Here is a 26,159-nt window from a genome sequence, read left to right as displayed (position 1 = left end):
TGATAAAATAATAAAATTCAATAAAACATCAAGGCAGCAACAATTTATGTTATTTACACTCAGAAAAATATGTCTTCCCACAATGAACTTTTTTAAAAAACTACTTTTAATGTCCAAATTAAGCATATCAACTTGTTCTGCAGAATAAATTGAAACACAAATGTATTGTTTCTGACAATGACATTTTGGTATGTCATATATGAAATGATGAAACTAAAATGATTTTTAAAGGCGTCTGTTCAAATGTTAAAAGGAAGTTCAATATTCAAAAAGAATGAATAATCAATCAAAAACAAATACAGAAATTTTCTTTCATGGTTGAATTTTATTTGTCCTTTTCTGTGGAATATTTACTACTCAGAACTAATATGTGATGAATTTTTATGATGAACAAAGCCTTCCTAATGAAAATAACTTAAGAGTCTATAAGAGATCTCATTATACATGAATACACTTTGAAAATTACTTTCTAAAAGATTGAATTGGTGACTTTTTAGGCTATTTTCAATGCATAGGGTAACTTATAAGATGGAGTCTTGTCTTTCAGCTATTTAAAGTTTTTTTTTAACCAATTCAATTTAAATTGATGATAGTATAATTTCTGAAAGTTGTAGAAATCTATATTAATGAATTAATGTGACTTTCTATAAATATTTAACAACTACAGAGTACAGTTCTCTTTGACTTCATTTATTCCACTTATCCCCAATCCAATTACAGGGTGAGAAAATACTTTTTTAACTCTGTGTGCTTAGGGCTAACCAATCAAATTCAGTTCTAAGGGGGAGTTAATTAGTATTATTTAGAAAAACAACTGCAGAGGGCATCCTTGTTGCTCTCATTTCCCTAGTTATTTCCTATTTTGAGTAATCATTCAGACCTTTAACCTTAAATATCCAGTCTTCTAAAAGATGGATTCTCACGTTTTTCCCTTTTAAGATGCACAAAACAACGGGAATCCTTAACTGTTTATAAGGTAGTGTGTGTGTGTGTGTATCAGCAACACAAATGACTTTTGTCTAAAAGAGTTCATAGATAGCTGGGAGAATCTGAGAAAACTTAAATCAACTAGGAATTTCTACCTAACAATCATAGCACAGTTCATAAAACTTATCTCTTTTTAGAGACAATTTCATTCAGAAAGAACCCTAAATAAACCTTTGTCCATTGTCTCCATTCAGAAAGTACCCTAAATAAACTGCTCTTTAAAACATGTAGCATTAGTGGAGTCTACTCTCACAGGCTGTAAGGAAAACCCAAAGGCTAGCCAGAGCCGTGGCACCAGACTGTCTGGGTTCTCTCAGTAAGACTGTCATGACTTTGAGCTGCGACCAAGAGAAAGCAAACAGCACATGCCATGAGGCAAACACCTGTTAAATCGATTATTTGATTTGACTTGGTGCTTTTTATTTTTGTTTTGGTACTTTTTAAGTAGTCTGAAATTTTATATTCACAAAAAGTTGAGACAATTAGGAAACAGGACCCCAAATTTATAACTTCCTGGTAACTAACATTGTCTCATTCCCTTCACTATGAGCAAGGGGTATAGGAGAAAGAAGGTAAGCCGGTTTATGCTGACCTAGAACATATGCTTGACCAAGGTCTTCAAAGGATGAGGAGTCTGATTCATGTTTCCTCCTTTCGGGACTTCTATTTAAACTTGCAACAGACTTTGAACTAAAGGGGGAAAAGCAAAGGTAGGAAGGGGGGAAGTGTCAATGTAAAAAAAAAAATGGTGAAAATAAATCATCAAAAACAAAAGTATGACATGTAGAATTTACAAGTAGGTAGTTTGGCTTAATTATGTCCTTACTTATTGAGTTTTGTGACTCCTGCCAGAGATTCTGTATCAGATCTCGTCATCTGGTGAAGCGGTTTTCCTACCAACTCCGCAATGGTTTGTGGTGGGGGTTCCATGTTAACATTGACATTTTTCCGGTGAGGGTAGAGAGAGGCCTGACTGAGATCGTGGTATGATTTACTCATCCCTCTAGGCTTTTCCTCCCATGCAGCTTTGCCACTCTTCTCCTTTGCACTGTTTTGCAATGGCTGGTAAAGCGACAGCTCTGAGCAGGAGAGCCTCTTCAGAATCTCAGCTTGAACCGACAGAGGTCGAACGGCAAGTTTGTTCAGGGTGCTGCTGGCCAGACTACCAGTGCTGACTGCTCGTCCCATATTAAATCCTCTAACGGACTCTGCTTGAAGGTTCAGGCTCCTAAACGAAGCTCTCTCTACAAGGAAACAGGATTGCTTTACGTGATGGAAACACCATAGAACCTTTAGGAGAAGAGCTATTTTAAGAAACAGAAAAAAACAGCATGCAGTTTTTACTCATTTTGATTGCCTGTGTAAGTAGGCAGCTTTCAGAGAGTGGCAATCGAGGGTTTTAAAAAGCAGGTGGGAAGATCCTGGTTTCCAGACCATCTCTCCACCCTTGCAGCTTTCTCACAGCCAGGGAGGGGCCTAGTCAGCCTTTTCAACTTCAGCTAGTGATCTTCCTGGATTTACTAATGTTTGGGCTTCATTCAGGCTTGTTGACCCTGAGTTCCCAATTATAGTGCTCATTTACAAAGGAGAATGACATTTGACAGAGAATGACATTTAACCCTAGGAGTGCCTCTGCTAAAACACCAGGGAACCAAGGATGGGGAGAGGGAGAGATCAAACCTGGACAGGCTGATATGGTGAGTTCATGCCTGAAAAAAGTTGTGCAGAGGAGAGTTCCTCTCAGAGAAAACATTCTTTTAAAAGCTTATGGCAGATAGTGGTGATATTTGCACAACTCGGTTAACAATGAGGATATACAAAAAATCACTAAATTGTGCACTTTAAGTGGGTAAATTGTATGGTATGTGAATTAGATCTCAATAGAACTACTACCAAAAAAAAAAAACAAAACAAACCCAAAACAAAAAACCACCCAAAACAAAACAAAAACCTTTTTGGCAAATTTTCTGTCATTTCATTTCAATGTCAATACCACCTTCCCCTCTTGTTGACTTTTTTCCTCACAGGATACGTTTCTGTTAATTAACACATCAATGAGCTGGGCTTCTCTTTATGCTTAAATTCGTTTCAGTCTTAAATACATATCCAAGTCTTCTTTTCGGGGCTAAATTTAAGGATACTTCCTAACAAACTGACCATTCTATTTTGTGAGAGCCAATGTCATGTTAGTAGTTGAACATTTGAGGTTATAAATGAAAGCAATGAATCACAGAATTCTGGTGTCAAAATCCTTTCATGTATATAAAGGATCAGAAGCACAGAATTTCAAATGATTTGGTTGTTCATGCATTAGTAATCCATATCACAAGGCACACCCATTGGTCCCCCCATGGAAAGTACCAACACTGCTTTGCACTCTACAGGGAATTACAGCTTGACCACTATGTAAACAGTAGCAAAAACTTGTTTTTAAAAAGAAAATGTCAAATGCTGTTGATTTGGATCTTTAGATTCTGTTTCATTTATCTTCTAATTCCTAGGAAAATTAATCATCAGTATTTAATCTCAGACATAAACAGACAGGAAAAACACTAAAATTCTTTCATGTTCATGCATCAGAATGAAGTTTAAATAAACATGTCTCACTGTCACCGGGAAAATTCATCATTTTTTCTCTAGAGTAGAAGTGGACAGCAAGTTAAAACATGATAATAAAAAAAAGACTTTGGTTTTAAAATTCCCAGAATAATCTTAAGCTTAAAATAGATTTTTTTTTCCTTAGAACAGATAACATTAATTCTATTTTCTTTGAAAGCAGAGTTTATTCAAAAATGCAAAACTGAGTCTGATACAGATTCAGATTCTCTACCCAATACATTTCCTTATGTTGAAGGAAATGCAGACAAATTTTAGCAGGAATAGGATTAGATAGTTCAGCTTAGGTTATGTCTGTTTTGTAAACATACCAAGGATAATGCTATTCAAATCCATTCATAACTCACTCCTAGGCAGAACTTAAAATACGGCACATATTCATGGAATAGAATAATAAACCAATCATTTATCTACTGTCCTGCTTTTCACCTGGAATGGACTCCAACAAGGACTGCCAGGATGGGAAGGACATTACAATGAACCTACATCCCACTAACGTTTCAAAGTTGAACTCAAAGGCCACACTCAGTCTGCAATCTACATGATTCTATTGTCTTTTGTACTTGTTTTGTATCTCTTTATATCATGAACTTAACTGTACACTCTTTGGATTCATTTATTTTTGCCAACCCATAGCATCTAGCATAGTATCTTATAAGCAGTAAGTGCTCAGTAAATGATTATTAATCTTAACTTAATTCCATGCAAATTAGTTCTTTGGAAAGTTATCAAAAGAAAGAACACTGGATTAGGAATTAAGAGATCAGGGTCCAGTCTTCTTTCACCTCTAACTATGAAGTGAAGTGAGACACTGTTTTCTCTGAACCTGTTTCCTCAGCAGTAAAATTTTGGGCTTAATGGCTTGTGAGGTTCTAGAAAGAACCCATATTCTATGATGCTAAAAAAGTAACATACACTTGTGAGCCCCCATCAACCTCCTACAGATTACACCAGTTATTTTCACTTGTTATTTTCACTAGTACAGACAGTTAAGTAGGTAGATTGTTACTTCTAAGCTGATTCCAAGCAGAAAATAATTCCTTTGAAAGCTTACCAAAATCAGGGAATAGATGTAGCTAATACCACCTTAAAGTCCTTTAACATTTGAGTTAGGGATACACAGTTGTGTTCCAAGGAGCGAAACAGATTCGTTGAACATACTTCACGGTTGAAGAAAACAAGACTTTGAAAAGTCAATTACTTTCCCAAGGTCATTCTATTACTACTGTTGCTACTACTACTACTACCACTATTATTACTAGTGGTGAAAGTCACTCAGCTGTGTCCAACTCTCTGCAACTCCATGGACTGTAGCCTGCCAGACCCTTCTGTCCACGGAATTCTCCAGGCCAGAATACTGGAGTGGGTAGCTGTTCCCTTCTCCAGGGGATCTTCCCAACCCAGGGATTGAACCTAGGTCTCCCGCATTGCAGGCAGACTCTTAACCATCTGAGCCACCAGGGAAGCCCCTTTACTAGTGGTAAAACAATGTTGAAGATGGTGATGAAATAATGATAATATTTATTCAAAACTTATTCTGTGCCAGGCACTTTTACATGCATGAATTAATTTCATCCTCACAATAACCTTATAATGCTGGTATCACCGCTATGAAAAACATTTTACAGACGGGGAACTAAGGCCGAGAGTTTGAGTGGCCTGACCATGGCTTCAGAGCTTGCAAGCTCTGAACACTGGTGTGAACACTGGCAGTGTTGTTCCATAGTCCATGCTCTTGACTACTATACTCTGTCATTGAAACATTGAGGGTGGAAGCTGGCTTCATGGTGTTCACTCTTCACTACAGCACACTGTACCACCATCTATTATGATGCAACCCTCAACTGTCGCAGTTCTGATTTGTACGGAATAGAATATTAGTCCAAGTAGGAATACGGGTAGCCCTTATAAGTTTGATATTTTACTATCCTTTGAACATACATAAGCGCATACACACTTTTTAGCAGAGCAAAATAGGGAAAGAAAAGGAACAATAAGATCACAGTAGTAGTAGTTATCATATTTTAGCATGCATAAAAATCATTACAGAGGAAAGCCTGTTAAAATGCAGATTCCAGGGACCAAATGCCCAAAGATTGCGATTCACTAAGTTTCAGGTAGGTTTCTGGAATCTTCGTTTTTAATAAGTATACAGTCCCTACCATCTTGATTCTGAAAAGGTGAGAAACATCTATTCATAGGTTGCCATCACCCAAGACTGACCCTACAGGGAATACATCTTTCAGTAAGATTTTAGGACAGGAGAAAGTTTGGGGAAAGAATTCACAGGGCTCTACTGCACAAAGTCATCAGTGCTATCACTGATTTAATTTTTTAATCAAATTCTTCAGAATGCTTCACTAAAGTCTCTAAGAACTGACTGTGCAGAACTAGACTTTCTACAACTTTAGTCTCTACACGTGGCCTTGCAGAGTAAGCTTTAAATGTTTCAGCTCTGATTATTTTCAGAGCTAAACTAGTTTCTTCTGTTGATTCCTTTTCAAAAGTAAGTGAAATCACTCTCCTGGGCACTCACATTGGGCACTATAAGTTACTCACGTCAGTCTCAGAACAGGGATGTGACCAAGTTCAACGAAAATCGATCATCCCTAAAACTGTTATGGTACGTAACTCCCCTTGCTCCCTGCCTTGTTTCCCATGTTTTCCCCTCATCAGGAGAGTCCTTCCATTTAACTTCAATCTACTTAACTATTTTTGTCCTTCAAATTTCAATTCAAGTGCGACTACTCTCATACTCTCTCCTTTGATCTCCCTTTCCTCCTGTAATGTAGATCACAGAGGCTGTGCAATATAACCTGTTCTTAAAACTCTGACCCTCTCGCGTATACTACTGTTTCATGTATACTGATCTGATCTTCCCAAACAGTGTGTAAGCTTACTATGGGTAGAGAATATGACTGAAACGTTTACAGTGTTTATTGATACATTGGCTAGCATAACGATAAGTGCAAAATAGTTCAACAGGTACTCCCTGACTCATCAGGGCTGTTTGTTTTCAAAATATCCGTGAAATTGATGCCTCGGCTTCATTTATGACATCTTTATGAATTCGACTCAGTCATCTGACATCTATGTACCTTGTCATTTTCACCCTAAACATGGAAGGTCTTTTAAAGTTTGTGGCAAAAATCATGCATTTACCCTGGAGTCCTCTGAAACAGTTTGCCCCTCCTTACCAATATCCTGGGCATCTTGGTTGCTCTGTCTTGCTCTCATTTGCAGCTGGAACTTATGCTGGGAAGAGCAGAGATGCAGCAGGTACTGGCATATCTTACTGTTGTCTGTCTGGAAGGCATGCTTTATTCCATCTGAAGTATTCTGCAATGTGATTTTCTTTTTCTGCAATATTAATCAGGGGTATTAAAAATTAGGATATGTCCCTGTCTAAAAACAATTCTAGAAACAATAATGAATAAGTTGAGACATTATTTTTATTTCACATCATTAGGCACGCATGTTCATTGACCTCTATCTAATATAAATATAGAAAAATATAATCCTGTATTGTTAGAAATTCAGAAAATAAATGAAATTAATATTGTTTGCACTTTTAGAAATTGTAGCTTCAGTTCAGTTCAGTCACTCAGTCGTGTCCGACTTTTTGCGACCCCATGAATCACAGCATGACAGGCCTCCCTGTCCATCACCAACTCCCGGAGTTCACTCAAACTCATGTCCATCGAGTTGGTGATGCCATACAGCCATCTCATTCTCTGTCGTCCCCGTCTCCTCCCACCCCCAATCCCTCCCAGCATCAGAGTCTTTTCCAGTGAGTCAACTCGTCGCATGAGGTGGCCAAAGTATTGGAGTTTCAGCTTCAGCATCAGTCCTTCCAATGAACACCCAGGATTGATCTCCTTTAGAATGGACTGGTTGGATCTCCTTGCAGTCCAAGGGACTCTCAAGAGTCTTCTCCAGCACCACAGTTCAAAAGCATCAATTCTTTGGCGATCAGCTTTCTTCACAGTCCAACTCTCATATCCATATTTAAGTCAGACTATATAAACTGTATACCAGCCATCAGCAAAGGGCTTCCCAGGTGGTGGAGTGGAAAAGGATCTGCCTGCCACTGCAGGGGACGGAAGATATGAGTCGATCCTTGGGTTGGGAAGATCCCCTCGAGGAGGAGGTAGCAACCCACTCCAGTATTCTCGCCTGGAAAGTTTCATGGACAGAGGAGCCTGGCAGGCTACTCCATTGGGTAGCAAAGAGTTGGACACGACTGAGTGACTTAGCATGCATGCATGGAGCCATGAGCAAGGGAAAGTTTCCTTTAAAGATTATTGATATTTTGAGTTTACTGCAATGTTTACAAATACCAGAACTGTTTGAAAAAGAAATGACAAGAAATATATGTTCTAATCCTTTGGCTAAAGAAAATGAAGTTCATCAAAAACTGGTATAATATCCAACAATAAGAACTGTGATTTAGTCAAGAAAAATCTTGGTGGCATAAAGGCTGGGCTGGAAGATGTGGGAAATTATGGAAAATGTTGGAATATAAAAGCATCGGATAATGTAACTGCTGGGTTCAGAGACGAAACACATTAATATTTAGAGACAGTGATTCTTGCTAAATTCAGGGAAAGGAAGAGAACCACAAATCACTTGTACCTCCCTGTTTCTTAAAAAATGAATGTCTCTCATATAAGAGGACATCTTAATACTGTGACCTATACGCTAGCTTGCAGCAATCCATATGCCTTAAAAGATGCCGTAAAGATGAGCATTCATCATGTCGGGGATCTAAGACTAATGTCTCTGGAGAATGGCTCAAGCCCAGTTAGATTCTGCTGTAGCTCCCAGCTTCTTCTACTCTATAAATTATTCCCTCTATTTCATGTCCTTTGTCTTTATGTCAAATGCAGAAATATGCTCAGACAAGTCAAATTTCACAGGCTCACAAAATATGTAACAGAGTATTACTCAAACTCTGTTATGAAGAGATGGCAAGTGCCATCTCCATGATTCCTAGTCTTAAAATAAGACTATTAAATTCTTGCTAGATGTTGTTACCAATGAGATCTGGGGGATCCTGTTCACTCTGTTAAAAAAAAAAAAGGAGGTCAGCAAGTCTTAAAGAGGAGTTCAAGTCACAGTAGCAACAAACTAGCATCCTGACTACCAGTCGTCTATGGAGTAACTCTTCAAATAGTTGGGGAATTTTCTTCCTATCCAACATTGCCCTTTATGGATACCAAGTAATTCCCAAGGATGCTGAACTCCACTGCCGTATGGGTTTGAAACAAATCATAACAATATTGGTTCTAAATGTTAAGTGATGGATGGACAAGAAATGTGCCTAGGGGAATTCAGTGGTAAGAGATGAGAAGGGAAAAGGGTGACTTTTCCATCTCTCCAGAGGCCAGTGGAAGAAAAAAAGGAGAGTTTAAAAAGAGAGCTCTGTGCTAGCGAGAACTTCATGAGAAACAAGTGCTGTTGAAGATGGGAATAGTTTGTGGGGAAATGTGGTTTATTCTTTATTACTAGAGATCTTTAAAAATGAGCTCATCAGAGCGTTGCTATTTTTATTGCAGGGCTGATGTGACAGCTGGCAAATGACAGAGTGTTGAATGCTGGATGATTATTTGATTTGTTGCCTTTTCAAAACTGGTCCAAATTAGATTTATTTTTAATTAATCTACGGTTTCTTCTAGGCACTTGCTCTGCCAGCATTTCCACTGGGGAAGGTAAATTAAACTGAGGTAATTTCCTGGTCTTGACAATCTTAGGACAATAAGGACGGTCTGGGCTTTCCTGAGAGAATACATTATTATCTGGTTATCTTAGTGGTAACTCTGGGTTTCACAGGAAACCAACCAACTAGCCAGACTGAAATCTAGAACTGGCTTCAGAGTCCTCTAGTTTGAAGATTATCCAGAGTCAGCTGGGACCTGCATATTGCATCCTTATAAACACTGCTCTGCTGAGACTGCTGCTTTTGTCACTCGGTTGTGCCTGACTCTTTGTGACCCCGTGGACTGCAGCACACCAGGCTCCTCTGAGCCTGAGCCCATATTTCAGCCCAAATATATACTAAAGATGTCAGTAGTCCCTGAACACTCTTAGGGAAATAAATACCTGAAGAGATTTTTGGTTTGCCTCTGGGGTTTACTAATTGCACATCAATGTTCAGATTTTCCATCTGTACCCAAAATCAAATATGCCTCACTATCTTTCATAAACATGATTTTCTAAAAACCACTTTTCCTAACTTTATCTCCAGAGCCTATACCCTAAAACTGAAAACTGTAGAAAATCCTGAGGCTGATTTTAAAAGCCAGTAAACCTCTGGACCACTGAGACTCAAATACAGTTGTTGTTAGGGGCCTGTTCCTGAGCTAGACCAAGTTCACTGCAGTTGAGGTAATTTTCAATCTTAAATACATTAGTGGGTTTTCTTCATGTGAGAAGTTCTGAATTAACAGAGAAGTCAACTTGGTTGTAATTTAACTAAAGTTAACTGAGCATATAACCAGCTAAGAATTCTTTTAAAAATCATCCCTGAGGAAACCAGAAACAAAATCTCAATAATACTTCCTACAACCAAAAAAGAAGAGTTAAATAGTATTAAGACATAAAGTTAAGCCCTAGTGAATGCTAGGGTCTAAAGTTCATTTAAGGAAAGTCAATTAATATGTTACATTGGAAATCAGCAACACCTATTTAAATGTAGAATTAAAAGAGGTTAAAATGGACATACAGAAAAAGAAATCTTCTTGGTTTCCCGCCATGGAAAGCGAAGGACCAGTGTGCGAACTCCATTGTGAACCTCAAACACGAGGACACCTTTAGAACAGACTCCAAGCAGTATTCCCGTTTGTGACTTTTTCTCGGGGTGCACCCGGTGAAAATGAACTCCATATTCTGTCAGTCTTTGGCAGACCTGTTGGAACAATACCATAACATAGCAATGCACCTTGGCGAAAGGGGACGGAAAGAATCAGTAGTTGTATTAGTGTTGTTTAATATGGAAAGGAGAGTCTCCTAAACAAATGTTGCTGGAACTCACATGCCAAGAAAATGAATCTTGACCCTTACTTTACCAATACATGAAAATTACCCCCAAAAAGATGAGACTTAAATATATGATAAAATTTATATTCTAGTTATAATTTATAATTATAATTTATAGCTAAAAGCCATAAAATTTAGAAAATCTTCATGGCTGTGAGTTAGACAAAGATTTCTTAGATGGGGCATAAAAAGTAGGAACCATAGAAGAAAAAATTGAAACTTTAGTAAACTGGAAACTTCATTAACATCAGAAGCTTTTGCTCTTCAAAAGTCATTGATAAGAAAACAAAGGTAAGTCACAGACCAGGAATATATATATGTAGAATATACATCTGATAAAGGAATTGCATCTACAACATGCAAAGAACATGTACTTCTCAACAAAAATACACATATCCAGATAAAAAAATGGGCAACAGATTTTATTAGACACTTCAACAAAGAATAAATATGAACAAAAATAAACACATAAAACAATGCTGAAAATAATAGTAATCAGGGAAATACAAATTAAAACCACAGTCATACACCTCTACTTACCTACTGCTACTGCTGCTGCTAAGTCACTTCAGTCGTGTCCGACTCTGTGTGACCCCATAGACGGAAGCCCACCAGGCTTCCCCGTTCCTGGGATTCTCCAGGCAAGAACACTGGAGTGGGTTGCCATTTCCTTCTCCCTACTTACCTACATTAATAGCTAAAAAGAAAAAAAAACCTAACATACCAAGTGCTATTCTGGGTACAGAGCAACTGGAAATTCCATACGTGCAGTAGTGCAAAACTGTACAACCACTTTAGAACAATTTGATAATTTTGTAGAAGTTAAACACACACTTACCATAGATCCCAGCAAACCTAATGTTAAGTACTCACTCGAGAGAAAACAAAACAAAACAAAACCATATGTTCATGCAAAAATCAGTCTATGAGTATTGACATCAGCTTTATATCCATTAACTAAAGAAACAGTATAAACAAAAATTGCTGTTTATCTGTACAACCGAAAACTACTCAGTCACAAATAAGCAAACTACTATACACACCACAGGTGGTGGCGCTAGTGGTAAAGAATCCACCTGCCAGGGCAGGAGATTCAGTAACTTGGTTTTATCTCTGGGTCAGGAAAAACCCCTAGAGGAGGGCATGGCAACCCACTCCAGTATTCTTGCCTGGAGAGTCCCATGGACAGAGGAGCCTGGCGGGCTATACTCCATGGGGTCGCAAAGAGTCAGACACAAACAAGTGACTGAGTGCCATACACACCACACCATAGACGAACCTCAAAAGTATTATTTTAAGTAAAAAGAGGCACACAGAAGACTAGGTGATACATGATTCTTTCAATGAATCCTAGAAAAGAAAAAAATGATAGTGCTAGAGCACAAATCAGTAGTTGCCAGAGTTAGGAGTGGGGGAAGGGACTGACTAGAAAGCAGCATGAGGGAACTTTCTGGTGTTGGAAATGTGTTATGCTGGGGGCTGGCAAACTTTTTATTTAATGGGCCAGATATTTTAGGCTTTGTGGGTCATATGATATCTGTTGTAGATACTTAACTCTGCTGTTGCAGTGTGAGAGCAGATACAGACCATATGGAAACAAATAAGTTTGGCCACGTTCCAATAAAGCTTCACTTACATAATAGGCAGGCCAGAGTTTGCTAACCCATGCTCTTTATCAGGATTGTGGAGTGGTTGCTCAACTGTATGCTGTTGTTGTTTAGTCGCTAAGTCATGTCCAACTCTTTTGCAACCTCATGGACTGTAGCCCGCCAGGCTCCTCTGTCCATGGGATTCTTCAGGCAAGAATACTGGAGTGGGTTGCCATTTCCTTCTCCAGGGGATCTTCCTGACCCAGGGATTGAACCTGTGTCTCCTGCATTGGCAGGTGGGTTCTTTACCGCTCAGCCAGGAAATGTCCAATTGTACATGTATCTTCAAAACTCATTGAATCGAACATTTAAAAGTGGTCAGTTTTATTATATGTAAGTTATACCTCAATAAAGCAGATTTACAAAAAGTTTTCAAAGGCAATATGATATGTAACAGAAGGGTAACCTTGGAAGGGTATATTAATGAGATTAAAAATATTCTTATGTTAGAAGAAGCATGCTCAAGGTAAAGAGAAAAGGAGGAATAGGATACATTATTAGAAGGAGAAGGGCAACTACTATGCACTAAGCATACTACTTACAGGGGGACAACTGAAACTCAGAGAGGTTTTAAGTACATTGTCCACATTCACCCAGCTGGCTGAAACAAGAATTCAAATGAAAGACTGTCTGAAAATCCCCATGCAAAATCGTTCCACTGTGCTAATGTCTTCTACCTTTGTTGACAAAAATATAACTTGATATTTATTTCCTGCAAGTGTAAAAAAATGTAATAACTGAGGACAAAAAATAAGCACATAATGTAACGTCTTTAAAAGTAGACTCACCTTAAACAAAACAAACCATGACTCCTAGATTAAATGTGGTGTGAGTCTGTGAATGAAACCCTTGCATAGGTATTTGTAGGGCTGGGAAACCTGGCTCCCTTATTACAGAGCAGCAAGGTTAAGGAACACGGTTACATCCTGGGGAGCAGTAAGACAAGCACGTTCTGAAGTTTCTCTTCTCAATAGAATGTTATCATGTATTTGTTATTCATACTGGAAGCACTATCTTTTCTAATCATAAATGCACTATCATACATCTGATTTCCCCTGTGGCTCAGCGGTAAAAGAATACACCTGCAATGCAGGAGATGATGGTTCTCCCTGGGTCAGGAAGATCCCTTGGAGGGGAGGGCTTGGCAGCCTACTCCTGTATTCTTGCCTGGAGAATCCCATGGACAGAGAAACCTGGCAGGCTACAGTCCATAGGGTTGCAAAGAGCTGGACACAACTGAAGCGACTGAGCAAACGCACACACGCATGCATCTGAGGTCTTATAGGTAGCTGGTGGCAGAATTAGAGATATAAGTCACTTTTTCTTACCCCCAGTCCCCTGCATGAATTAGTTGGCATTAATGGAAAGACTATTTTTTAGAAGATTTAATTGAATCTTAAGCGTTTTTTTTTTCAAAAAAGCAAAACAACTTTAGAATTAGTTTGAACTTGCCCCTCTTATTCAGACAGTCACAAAATTGTTTATTCTTTACAACATATCCTGATTTTTTTTTTAATTATGAAAGTATGATAACACATTTACAGGAGACTTGGAAAATACCTAACAAAATTACACATAGTTTTACTATATATTAAAATATATATCTTGATTTTAAGAGTATAAAAAAGGATAAAAGAATATAATCCCTACTCAGATAGACATGGGTTCAAATCACAGTTGTGATCCACATTCCAGCCATTGACTTAGGGAACACTGTGTCTCTTCTCTGACCCTCAGTTCCCTCTTTTACAAAATGAGAATTAAAATACTATGGTTTTAGCCAGGAATAAATAAGAGGAGATGAAGCACACAGCCTCAGTTATTGGCACCTGAATTTTTAGATATATGGCCTCCAACATTTCTTGTTTACTTTGAAAAAATATAGTTTATCGTTTGTAATCTGGCAGGCTTACCTTTAAAAATTCTAACTCTGTCTCTTTTTCAGAAGCTCCCATGTAGGTATTGTGCAGTTTGGGTAGTTCTTCTTTAATATAGGATAAGTCAAGTTTCTCCATCACTCTTGGAGGCAAGTAATGTTCCAATCTAAAATATGACACACCATGAACCTAGAGAGGAGAGTGGTTTGGTAAGAAAGTCTGTTTGCGCTCTTCCTCCAGTCTTAAAGTTCTTGCCTCAACCAAGAGAGCAGGTACTCCTATTCACACTTCTCTCTGAGGAGTGAGTTTTAGAAAAAGTACAGTAGTCTTTCTCTTTTATTCAGTGAGGCAGAATATCAAGACTGAACTGACTGGTAAGCTTGAGGAAAGACTGACAATCTCAGACCAAATGTCACTGAAGCTAAGGGTTACTGTTGTGAAGGGCGCTGCTTGAGTGGCACAGTCTCTTCCAATTTCCTGCTTCCACTCAGGTCCATGCATATTCAGGTGCACTTGGCCTTGAACTTGTGTTCCCATAGAGAGAGCTCTGCTAGGTTCTTAGCCACAAGGATCCATGGGCGAGGCGGAAGACCCCTTTGATCCAGATTTGGCTGGAAACCCTTATGTCTAGTATCTGTGAATTAGAAATAGGGAGCTAGGACGGTAAGTGCTAGATATCCCAAAACTGTGAAACGGGATAATTTTAAAAAGAAAGAAGAAAAGAAAGAAAGAAAGAAATCCCACACTATATGATTTTCAATAACCAGTACACATGGGGAATCTTGTCATTCTGAGGCACTGAACTAGCCTCAAAAATCTCCAGATCTAAACAGTAAACACTCAACCAGGTTCAGTCTTTAACCATGCTGAAGATAAGAACACCAATGCAAAATACTTGTCCTGCAGAAAAAAATAAATCATACCTCCGGTTGATAATCCCCATACTCAGCTTGGAGAGCCAAGGATGCTAGCAATAAAGAAGTCTCATCATCACAGTGTATCCTCTCCTCCAAGATGTCTTTTCGCAGCTGAAGATAATACTGATGACAGGTCAGAGTGTGTCTGGGAAAATAAATACACACACAAAACATCCAGGCTATTGATCTTGAAGCCTGGGTGACTTTTTTTATTGGCATATAAGTTTAGTTGCCAAGATGGCTTATGATTAAGCATGAGAAATGAATAAACAATGTGGAAAGAAATATTTCTTTTATGATAAAGAAGACTGTATCATTGGTCAGATAATTCAGTATCAGTAAACTCAAGGGTCAAATGACCAGGGACCAAAAGAGAAATAGAGAAACTCTTGTGTACTCACTGTATCAGACTAACATCATCCATGAAAAATTTAATTCGGAAAAACAAAGTAAAGTTAACGGAGGATTTGCTCTTTTTCTTTGGTTCTTCTTTCCATCCCTCTGGGGCCACTTTGGTTAATTTTAGATCAGAATCAACAAAGAAATACTCATTATCTAGAACAGAATGAGAAATACTCGGAAAAATTAAAATACTTCCATGTTGTCTTTTAATTTCTTCATTTTGTGGTCAGACTTGCACAAAACACCTTCACAGTATTAACAGGATTGTTAAGAAGCATGGCAGGGAATTCTGATACACTGCATACGGATGGCAGGCAATATGGCTCGGTCTTTCATAAATGAGGCCTCTGAAGACAGGGAGACTTGGATTCAACTCCTGGCCACATCATTTACTACCTGTGAGATACTGACTGAGTAAATTATGTAACCTATCCAGACATCAGTGTTCTTGTCTGTAAAATCAGGAGAGTGCTAATTTCTGCTTTTTAGAGAAAAGTCTTTTCACATTTTTTTCTGCTTTTTAGAGATCAAATGATATAATGGATATAAATCACTCGGTAGTTGAAAGCATGTGGCAAGTGGTAAGCATTCAATAAACATTAGCTAGTATCTGCTATACTCGAGCTGCCTCTGAAACCGAGGAGGAACAGCAACCATCATTTCATTTTTAGCTATCATCTCATTATTCAGTTTGACTCTTTCCAAACAGAAGATTAGTCAGGAAAATCTGACTTATTCAGAATGTTTAAGAAATTAGGTACAATTTAAATAAAAATTCTAATTGAATATTTTTATACAGATAGTATTACATGTTTATGCGCTTTCCAGGTGGCGCTAGTGGTAAAGAATCTGCCTGCCAATGTAGGAGATGCAAGAGACGTGGATTCGAACCCTGGGTGGGAAAGATTCCCTGGAGTAGGAAATGGCAAGCCACTCCACTATTCTTGCCCGGAAAACTCCAGGGACAGAGGAGCCTGGCGGTTAATACTCCATGGAGCTGCAGGAAGTTGGACATGACTGAGTGACTGAGCACTGATTACATGATTCAGTTCAGTTCAGTTCAGTCGCTCAGTCATGTCTGACTCTTTGAGACCCCAAGAATCACAGCATGCCAGTCCTCCCTGTCCATCACCAACTCCCGGAGTTCACTCAAACTTATGTCCAACGAGTCGGTGATGTCATCCAGCCATCTCATCCTCTGTCGTCCCTGTCTCCTCCCGCCCCCAATCACTCCCAGCATCAGAGGCTTTTCCAGGGATTATTAGTCTAACACTAATCAGTCTAATCAGTAAAGTGAGAGAACATCAGTACACACTAATTGAATACTCATCAGACGATTTTTACAAAATCAATTATTTGTTTTTAAAAAATAAAAATTCACTAAATTAAGTTGAAAGATATTTCTTGTATGAAGAAGACAGTGTTATCCCGATCTTGAAAGGGGTTCAGGGTGATTTGATCCTTCAATTGTAATCTACTGTACTTTGTTGTCAAGCTTTTTATTTTGAGGCAAACAGGAATCTGAAATATTGAAGAGCAATTTATAAATATAGTAACTTATTAAAGAAATACTTAGTAAACCCCAACTCCAAAGCATTTCTTATTGCTATGGCAATTCTAACTGATAAATAGCAGCAGCTTCTACCGAATCTGTGTTCTGAGACCACAGTGGTTGAGAATGTTAAAGGTTAGCAGACGTAATGTTTAAAAAATGTGAAAAGACTTAATTTCAGTCATCAGCTGATAACATTTAAGAAGGACACTGTCTCCGCAGAGAGCAAGAGTGAGAGCAGTGAAAAAGCAAATGTAATAAATTATTAACACTGATGGAATCTGAATAGAGAGTACTGGGGAATTTTTTGGACTATTCTTGAAAATTTTTCTCCATGTCTGAAATTCTGTAATAATAACAAAAAATTTAATGCTGTCTTTGTGAATAAATTTTCTATTTCTAACAAATACTTAAATTTGTGTCAGAAAAAAAAAAGAAAGGCATTGTGTGTATGGAGCCAAAGCAAAAACAACACCCAGCTGTGAACGGGACTGGTGATGGACACAGGGTCCGATGCTGTAAAGAGCAATATTGCAAAGGAACCTGGAATGTCAGGTCCATGAATCAAGGTAAATTGGAAGTGGTCAAACAGGAGATGACAAGAGTAAACATCGACATTCTAGGAATCAGTGAACTAAGATGGACTGGAATGGGTGAATTTAACTCAGATGACCATTATATCTACTACTGTGGGCAGGAATCCCTTAGAAGAAATGGAGTAGCCATCATAGTCAACAAGAGTCCATAAGGCAGTACTTGGATGCAATCTCAAAAACAACAGAATGATCGCTGTTCGTTTCCAAGGCTAACTATTCAATATCACAGTAATCTAAGTCTATGCTCTGACCAGTAATGCTGAAGAAGCTAAAGTTGAACAGTTCTATGAAGACCTACAAGACCTTCTAGAGCTAATACCCAAAAAAGATGTCCTTTTCATTATAGGGGACTGGAACGCAAAAGTAGGAAGGCAAGAAACACTTGGAGTAAGACAAAGGCAAATTTGGCCTTGGAGTACAGAATGAAGCAGGGCAAAGGCTAATAGAGTTCTGCCAAGAGAATGCACTGGTCATAGCAAACACCCTCTTCCAACAACACAAGAGAAGACTCTACACATGGACATCAAAGGATGGTCAACACCAAAATCAGATTGATTATAGTCTTTGCAGCCAAAGATGGAGAAGCTCTATACAAGACTGAGAGCTGACTGTGGCTTGGATCATGAACTCTTTATTGCCAAATTCAGACTTAAAGAAAGTAGGGAAAACCACTAGACCATTCAGGTATGACCTAAATCAAATCCCTTATGACTATACAGTAGAAGTGAGAAATAGATTTAAGGGACTAGATCTGATAGATAGAGTGCCTGATGAACTATAGATGGAGGTTCGTGACACTGTACAGGAGACAGGGACCAAGACCATCCCAAAGAAAAAGAAATGCAAAAAAGCAAAATGGCTGTTTGAGGAGGCATTACAAATAGCTGTGAAAAGAAGGGAAGAGAAAAGCAAAGGAGAAAAGGAAAGATACACCCATTTGAATGCAGAGTTCCAAAGAATAGCAAGGAGAGATAAGAAAGCCTATCTCAGCGATCAATGCAAAGAAATAGAGGAAAACAACAGAATGGGAAAGACTAGAGATCTCTTCAAGAAAATTAGAGATACCACAGAAATAGTTCATGCAAAGATGGGCACAATAAAGGACAGAAATGGTATGGACCTAACAGAAGCAGAAGATATTAAGAAGAGGTGGCAAGAATACACAGAAGAACTGTACAAAAAAGATCTTCATGACCCAGATAATCACGATGGTGTGATCACTCACCTAGAGCCAGACATCCTGGAATGTGAAGTCAAGTGGGTCTCACCAAGCATCACTACGAACAAAGCTAGTGGAGGTGATGGAATTCCAGTTGAGCTATTTCGAATTCTGAAAGATGATGCTGTGAAAATGTTGCACTCAATATGCCAGCACATTTGGAAAACTCACCAGTGGCCACAGGACTGGAAAAGGTCAGTTTTCATTCCAATCCCAAAGAAAGGCAATGCCAAAGAATGCTCAAAGTACTGCACAATTGCACTCATCTCACATGCTAGTAAAGTAATGCTTAAAATACTCCAAGCCAGGCTTCAGCAGTACATGAATCGTGAACTTCCAGATGTTCAAGCTGGTTTCAGAAAAGGCAGAGGAACCAGAGATCAAATTGCCAACACCTGCTGATCAATAAAGCAAGGGAGTTCCAGAAAAACATCTACTTCTGCTTTATTGACTATGCAAAGCCTTTGACTATGTGGATCACAATAAACTGTGGAAAATTCTGAAAGAGATGGGAATCCCAGACCACCTGACCTGTCTCTTGAGAAACCTGTATGCAGGTCAGGAAGCAACAGTTAGAAGTGGATATGGAACATCAGACTGGTTCCAAATAGGAAAAGGAATATGTCAAGGCTGTACATTGTCACCCTGGTTATTTAACTTATATACAGAGTACATCATGAGAAACGCTGGGCTGGAGGAAGCACAAGCTGGAATCAAGATTGTTGGGAGAAATATCAATAACCTCAGATATGCAGATGACACCACCCTATGGCAGAAAGTGAAGAAGAACTAAAGAGCCTCTTGATTAAAGTGAAAGAGGAGAGTGAAAAAGTTGGCTTAAAGCTCAACATTCAGAAAACGAAGATCATGGCATCTGGTCCCATCACTTCATGAAATAGATGGGGAAACAGTGGAAACAGTGGCTGACTTTATTTTTCTGGGCTCCAAAATCACTGCAGATGGTGATTTCAGCCATGAAATTAAAACACACTTACTCCTTGGAAGGAAAGTTATGACCAACCTAGACAGTATATTAAAAAGCAGAGACATTACTTTGTCAACAACGGTCTGTCTAGTCAAGGCTATGGTTTTTCCTGTGGTCATGTATGGATGTGAGAGTTGGACTGTAAAGAAAGCTGAGTGCTGAAGAATTGATGCTATTGAACTGTGGTGTTGGAGAAGACTCTTGAGCCTCGCTTGAACTGCAAGGAGATCCAACTAATCCATCCTAAAGGAGATCAGTCCTGAGTGTTCATTGGAAGGACTGATGTTGAAGCTGAAACTCCAATACTCTGGCCACCTGATGTGAAGAGCTGACTCATTTGAAAGGACCCTGATGCTGGGAAAGATTGAGAGCAGGAGGAGAAGGGGATGACAGAGGATGAGATGGTTGGATGGCATTGCAGAGCTCAATGGACAAGAGTTTGGGTGGACTCCGGGAGTTAGTGATGGACAGGGAGGCCTGGCGTGTTGCAGTTCATGGGGTTGCAAAGAGTTGGACATGACTGAGCGACTGAACTGAACTGAAGCTGAAGGAGTTGACATGGAGATTCGGAAATAGGGTCTTGCTATATATTCAAAGTCATATTAGTGGGATACTGATTTCTAAAGTACATATATGGGTAAAATAGTGACCCCCTAAATATAACAGTTAAAATCTATTATATAGCCAATGCCAGAGACAAATCTTCATGGCTGGGTACGGACGATGCTAAAAAGTGACAGCTATTAAGACAATGCACCTAGTTAGGAAAAGAAAGAGAGCTCCTAATTCCTACTTCTCAATGCTGACATATCCATGTAGTTAATATTTCCCAAGGGCTTCCCTGGTGGCTCAGTTGGTAAAGAATCTGCGTGCAATGCAGGAGACCTGAGTTCAATCCCTGGGTCAGGAAGATCCTCTGGAGAAGGAAATGGCAACTCACTTCAGTATTCTTGCCTAGGAAATCCCATGGACAGAGAAGCCTGGTGAGCTACAGGTCCATGGGATCACAAACAGTTGGACATGACTTAGTGACTAAACCACCACCAATATTTCCCGAAAGAAGGTTAGGTAGAACAGGTATAGGAGGTCACTGTTGCCAGGTTTCCACACTCTACCCTGAATTTAAAATGTCTTGGTACCTTTGAGAGTAGCTAAGGCAAACAAATGATGTTCCACTAAGCCAATATGGGCCACAACCATGTCAAACACGTCTTTACATATAGTTTTGGTATCACAAGTCAGTTCCAGCCTCTGTCCACTCAGAAGCATTATGTTTACTTTCCTTCGGTTATCTTCACTCTTCCCTTTCTTGGTCTACAATTGAAAAAAATGAATGGCAGTTACCAATGCAACCATTATAAGAATTTTAACTGCTTAAAAAATCATTACCAAAATTATTTTCTCAGAGTGACAAAGTGGTTTTATTACTTACAAGGATAGACCGAGGCAAATCCAAAGATATAAATGGTTCAATTGTCATTTTCACAAACTCAGGACCAAAGAAATTCTGTGAATCATAGAAGAGGAATCAACAGTTATTATCACTTATTCTAGCTCTTTCCTTGAAAGGAAAATAATGTACTACTAATAATAAATAAAATATAAGTAATAATAAATAAAAATATAATTAATAAAAATAATAGCAAACTACATGTAAGGTCATCATATTTGAACTAGAGATCTGAAACAAATGTATAACTTTTGATAAAGAAGTATAGCGGAATTATAATCATTTTTCAAAAATAGACAATCAGAAATTTGGTAGGCTCAAAGATATAATACTTAAGGTATAAACTGGAAGTGAAATTAAAAACCAGCTTCATTGTTGTTCTATTTCAATGTTGAATACTCTGCCATGTTTATAAGGTAAAAATATCTGTTTCAAAAAAAAAAAGAATAAGACTGAAATATACCTTACAGTGTAAATAGAAGTTTTATCAGCTTCGAATCCTACCAGAGATGTAAAATATAAAGCCCAGCTTTATACCATTTTACATAAATAAAAGTTTTCATGTTTTGGACTCCAGGTAGACCCAAACTCTCTCTCTCAAAAAAAAAACCAGTCTCATTTATTGAATATAGGGTTATCAAGTTCATATAAGGATTTGGTTTTCTAATGCTAATGTGAAAAGTAATTGAATAGAATCTTATTATTTCAGAGAGTGATATTCAATTTGTCCTAAAACAAGTCTTCTAGTGGACCACATCTGCTTTGTACTACAAAAGACACATTCACCTGTAACCAAGTTCTCACAATCCTGTACTCTTTTGTTCTAATTAGTGGCAATTAGGGATATTATCAGAGAAGGAAATGGCAACCCACTCCAGTACTCTTGCCTGGAAACTCTCATGGACAGAGGAGCCTGGTAGGCTGCAGTCCATGGGGTCGCTAAGCGTCGGACACCACTGAGCGACTTCACTTTCACTTTTCACTCTCATCCATTGGAGAAGGAAATGGCAGCCCACTCCAGTGTTCTTGCCTGGAGAATCCCAGGGACGGGGGGAGCCTGGTGGGCTGCCGTCTATGGGGTCGCACAGAGTCGGACACGACTGAAGTGACTTAGCAGTTAGCAGGGATGTTATCCCTGCAGAAGGAAACGGCAACCCACTCCAGTATTCTTGCCTGGGAAACCCCATGGACAGAGGATACTGGTGGGTTACAGCCCATGGGGTCGCAAAAGAGTCGGACATGACTGAGTGACTTAGCAGGCATGCAGGGTTATTATAGGTGTCACGGTCTCTGCTCCGCACTGCTGTCTCTACTACGAAAATAATATCTTGGGAGCTAGGAGAAGTAGAGTCCACACTCTGTATTTACTGCTTTTCAAAATACTCTTTCCCTTTATGTTTTGTACATCCAGGGGTTTCTGCCTAGAGGGAAGAATTGGTTGAAAAGATAACTTAAAACAAGTTAGACTTCAACGGGGGAGTAGGATTCAGAATAGACTGAAACATGACATCCAAAGGGGAAAAAAAGTAGAATGAACACAGGGCTAATCTTGAGGCCAAAGGCAGGTGGTCTGTGTGTTTGTGTGTGCGCGCGCTCTTGTGCACTCCATAAATATATGGAGATTTATTTTTGTTGGTTTCTTCTTGGCATCTTCTCTGTACAGTTCATTTGGTTACTTGATGTGGGAATTCGATCCAGTCAACGGAGTGTGGAACATGTGACCCTTACCACTTAGGTAAAAATTTAACGTTAAGCATTTGTTAATTTTCAGTGAACCAGCAGGACACATTTTAAACGGGAATAGAAATAGAGTAGAAGAAATGACAATGGTCTGCCATGTTAAAGACAGAATCTGATACAAATCAACTAAAGCAACTGAGTATGAACACTGAAATGTGCCTACACCAAAAATCACCTAGAAAAAGTAAAAAGTTATGTTTTAGAAAAGAATATTAATTCAATTGTGCAATCATTCCTCTGAACACTAGAACTCTTTATTCAGCCTCAAAAATGTATCCTTCCTCCTTTATTTATTTGGCCACACTCTGCAGTTGAAGTGTGGAATCCCAATCACTGGACCACTGGGGAATTTTCCCTTCCTGTTCATTTTTTTTTTTTTTTTAAGAAAAAATACTATGTGGTTCTTCAATGATCAGCAGTTCAAATTCTCTAGTCACTGACGTAGCCTGTTGAAAAAAGCATGCTTTTTTAAAAAAATAGCCAGACAGCATTGCCTAAAAGGAAACACAAGTTTTTAGTGAGATGACACATAACAGTGGTCTACTATAAAGGTACAGAATATCATTTATGACTCGTTAATGTAACAAAATTCTGTATTAGTTCTCTGAAACTATGACTTAGGAAAAAGAGGTGTATATATATGTGCCCCTTTTGCTTTATGTGTGCCTTTAATTACTGGAAACCCATGCTATCCTGCAGAGAAGGCAATGGCAAGCCACTCCAGTACTCTTGCCTGGAAAATCCCATGGATGGAGGAGCCTGGTAGGTTGCAGTCCGTGGGGTTGCTAAGGGTTGGACACGACTGACCGACTTCACTTTCACTTTTCACTTTCACACATTGGAGAAGGAAATGGCAACCCACTCCAGTGTTCTTGCCTGGAGAATCCCAGGGACGGGGGACCCTGGTGGGCTTCCGTCTATGGGGTCACACAGAGTCAGACACAACTGAAGTGACTTGGGAGCAGCAGTAGCAGCAGCATGCTATCCTGACTACTGCTTAATTTTGACAAATGTATTGGTTATAATGATAAATTGATGAAGTCTTATGGAATTTCTTCCTTTTGGCTTAAAATAAATTGAGTTATATTTTATTAAAATTTAATAACCTTAAAACTGGACTCTGTCTTATAAAATTACAACTTAATTCCACATTTTAAAAATTGGCACAGTGTGAGACACAAAATGGTTTAAAAATATGTATAAAGACATCATATTAGAAATGAAATTATTAGAAATCGAGTTAGAATAATTAGAAATTATTAGAAATCCAAGTCTCTTAATTTGTAGTTCAGTGTAATTTTGACCATGCAACACTTCTCTTCTTAGAAAATTAGGAGGAAAAATTTGAATTCTGTCAATTTCAGGGTATTTGCTTTTAAGAAGATTGTTTGAAATAAGCAACAAAACCCAAAATGGAATAGGATAATATACTTTCTTAGCATAGGACTAAAAAGAAAAAAAAATCACTTTAGATTTTATCACTTTTACTATTACTTACTTTGCTTTTGAAGAATTATTTGTAAAGCAATAGTACAAAGGAGATATTGCCTCATCTATCAAATTGGTGATGATTAAAAAAAAAGAATGACACTATGAGAGTCAGTAAGAAAATGGTGAAACAGGCATCAGAGGAAACATAAATTGGAAGAAATTTTTAAAGGGCAATTTGACAATATGTATAAAAATGTCTAAAAAGGAATTTGCCTTTGACTTGGCTATTCTATTTGGAGGAAGCTATCTGCAAAGATTCAGCTATCAGGATATTCACAGTAACTACAAATTAGAAGGATTTTAAATGTCCAATATCTGGAAAATGATTAAATAAATTATGGTACATGGTTCGCATAATAGAGTACCTCACAGCCCTTAACAATAATATTATAAAAGTTGTAAAATGTTCATGATATTTTTAAACACATAAAAGAAAACTCCCCCACAGATAACAAGATTTGTTCTTTCTTACCTTAGAATACTGTAATACAGGGATATGATACTGGGAGCTAATGCAGTCATCTTTTAACTATAAAGAGAATTACTGCCAAAATTCTGAGAATGGCAGAGCAGAAAGATGGAATGTACTTGATAGAATTCTTGAGCTTCTGAACCAACCTTGAACTTTCTATCTCTGATCTTCTTTGTTTGTGGGATAATAAATATTAAAAAGTAATCCACCACAATACTGAATAAAGCCAGTTGACTTAAGGATCACAAATATACTTTTAAAAATATACAGTTAAGATATTGTAAATCCATCTCATGTTATTGCAAAAATGAAACCATGAAAAGAGCTAAATATTTTAATGTCAACCAACAAGATATTTAACATCCATGGAAACTTAAATATGAGATTTCTGAATTATACAATTTTTAAAAGTACTTTGCATAACATTTCTCTATGAGACCACGTTTAGATGCAGTAACCCGAGAATCAACTTACTCTCAGTTTTCTTTGGGTCATGGCTGTTTCTAGGGCTATTTCTCTTAAGGGATCCCTGGTGATGTCAAGCATGGAAGCTTTGATGGTGTCCCCTGGATACAGGCTCAACCGAGACTGTCTAAGGGCCATTCTGGCTTGCAGCTGCATCATTTCTTCTTCCTGCCGTTTTAGCATGATCTCTTGATTAATTAAGTTGCCTTCAAGGGGTGTTTCATATTGTCTGCCATACAGAAAAGAGAAAAGTGGATTGAGAAAATAACATATTAAGTCTAATCAAGAAAAAAAATCATGTTAAGCAAGGTAACAAGAACTTAAGACAAATTTTACTTTTTCATTTCAAAAGAACCTTTGCAGTAACCTCAGTCCTATTTTTAGTGTATTAATACACTGTGGTGTCTCATTTTCAGTGGGTAGATCTATATCCTCTATCTCTTCTCTGAACAGCTCAACATCTGAAACCGTTCCCACTGTGGTTCTCTCAGATTGGGGCTGTTTTATCCTCATAATCCTGCACCAGTGGGTTTGGACATGAGACAGAGATTTCCTTGGATTTTTATTTTAGCTTCCAGATCATTACTGACTCCTCCTCCAAGAGCCTCCAGCTTCCTTGAATTGAAACTGTTAGTTGCTCAGTCGCGTCCGACTCTGACTGTGGCCTGCCAGGCTCTTCTGTCCATGGGATTTCCCAGGCAAG

At 38.4% G+C, this 26,159-nt stretch overlaps 1 protein-coding gene across 11 annotated transcripts in view; it reads right to left on the bottom strand.

Moving 5' to 3' along the window:
* PTPN13 (protein tyrosine phosphatase non-receptor type 13) overlaps nt 1-26,159 on the bottom strand; it is a 236,756-nt gene that overhangs the window by 73,369 nt on the left and 137,228 nt on the right. For 9 of the 11 annotated variants that reach the window (XM_088836450.1, XM_088836452.1, XM_088836454.1 and 6 more), the window contains 10 exons: nt 25,466-25,685; nt 21,271-21,345; nt 20,978-21,152; nt 15,486-15,639; nt 15,091-15,229; nt 14,204-14,356; nt 10,328-10,510; nt 6,801-6,963; nt 1,814-2,231; nt 1,580-1,677 (listed from right to left, as the gene is read on the bottom strand). In XM_088836450.1, the coding sequence (XP_088692576.1) occupies nt 1,580-1,677; nt 1,814-2,231; nt 6,801-6,963; nt 10,328-10,510; nt 14,204-14,356; nt 15,091-15,229; nt 15,486-15,639; nt 20,978-21,152; nt 21,271-21,345; nt 25,466-25,685 (1,778 nt within the window). The remainder of the gene's footprint in view (nt 1-1,579; nt 1,678-1,813; nt 2,232-6,800; nt 6,964-10,327; nt 10,511-14,203; nt 14,357-15,090; nt 15,230-15,485; nt 15,640-20,977; nt 21,153-21,270; nt 21,346-25,465; nt 25,686-26,159) is intronic. The other 2 variants (XM_088836457.1, XM_088836458.1) reach the window with 1 other exon arrangement.

This window comes from Moschus berezovskii, chromosome 5 (assembly GCF_049115385.1).
Source record: "Moschus berezovskii isolate FMDL1 chromosome 5, NW_MosBer_1.0, whole genome shotgun sequence".
In the NCBI taxonomy this organism is placed as follows: Eukaryota; Metazoa; Chordata; class Mammalia; order Artiodactyla; family Moschidae; genus Moschus; species Moschus berezovskii.
This window is presented reverse-complemented; position numbering and strand designations above follow the sequence as displayed.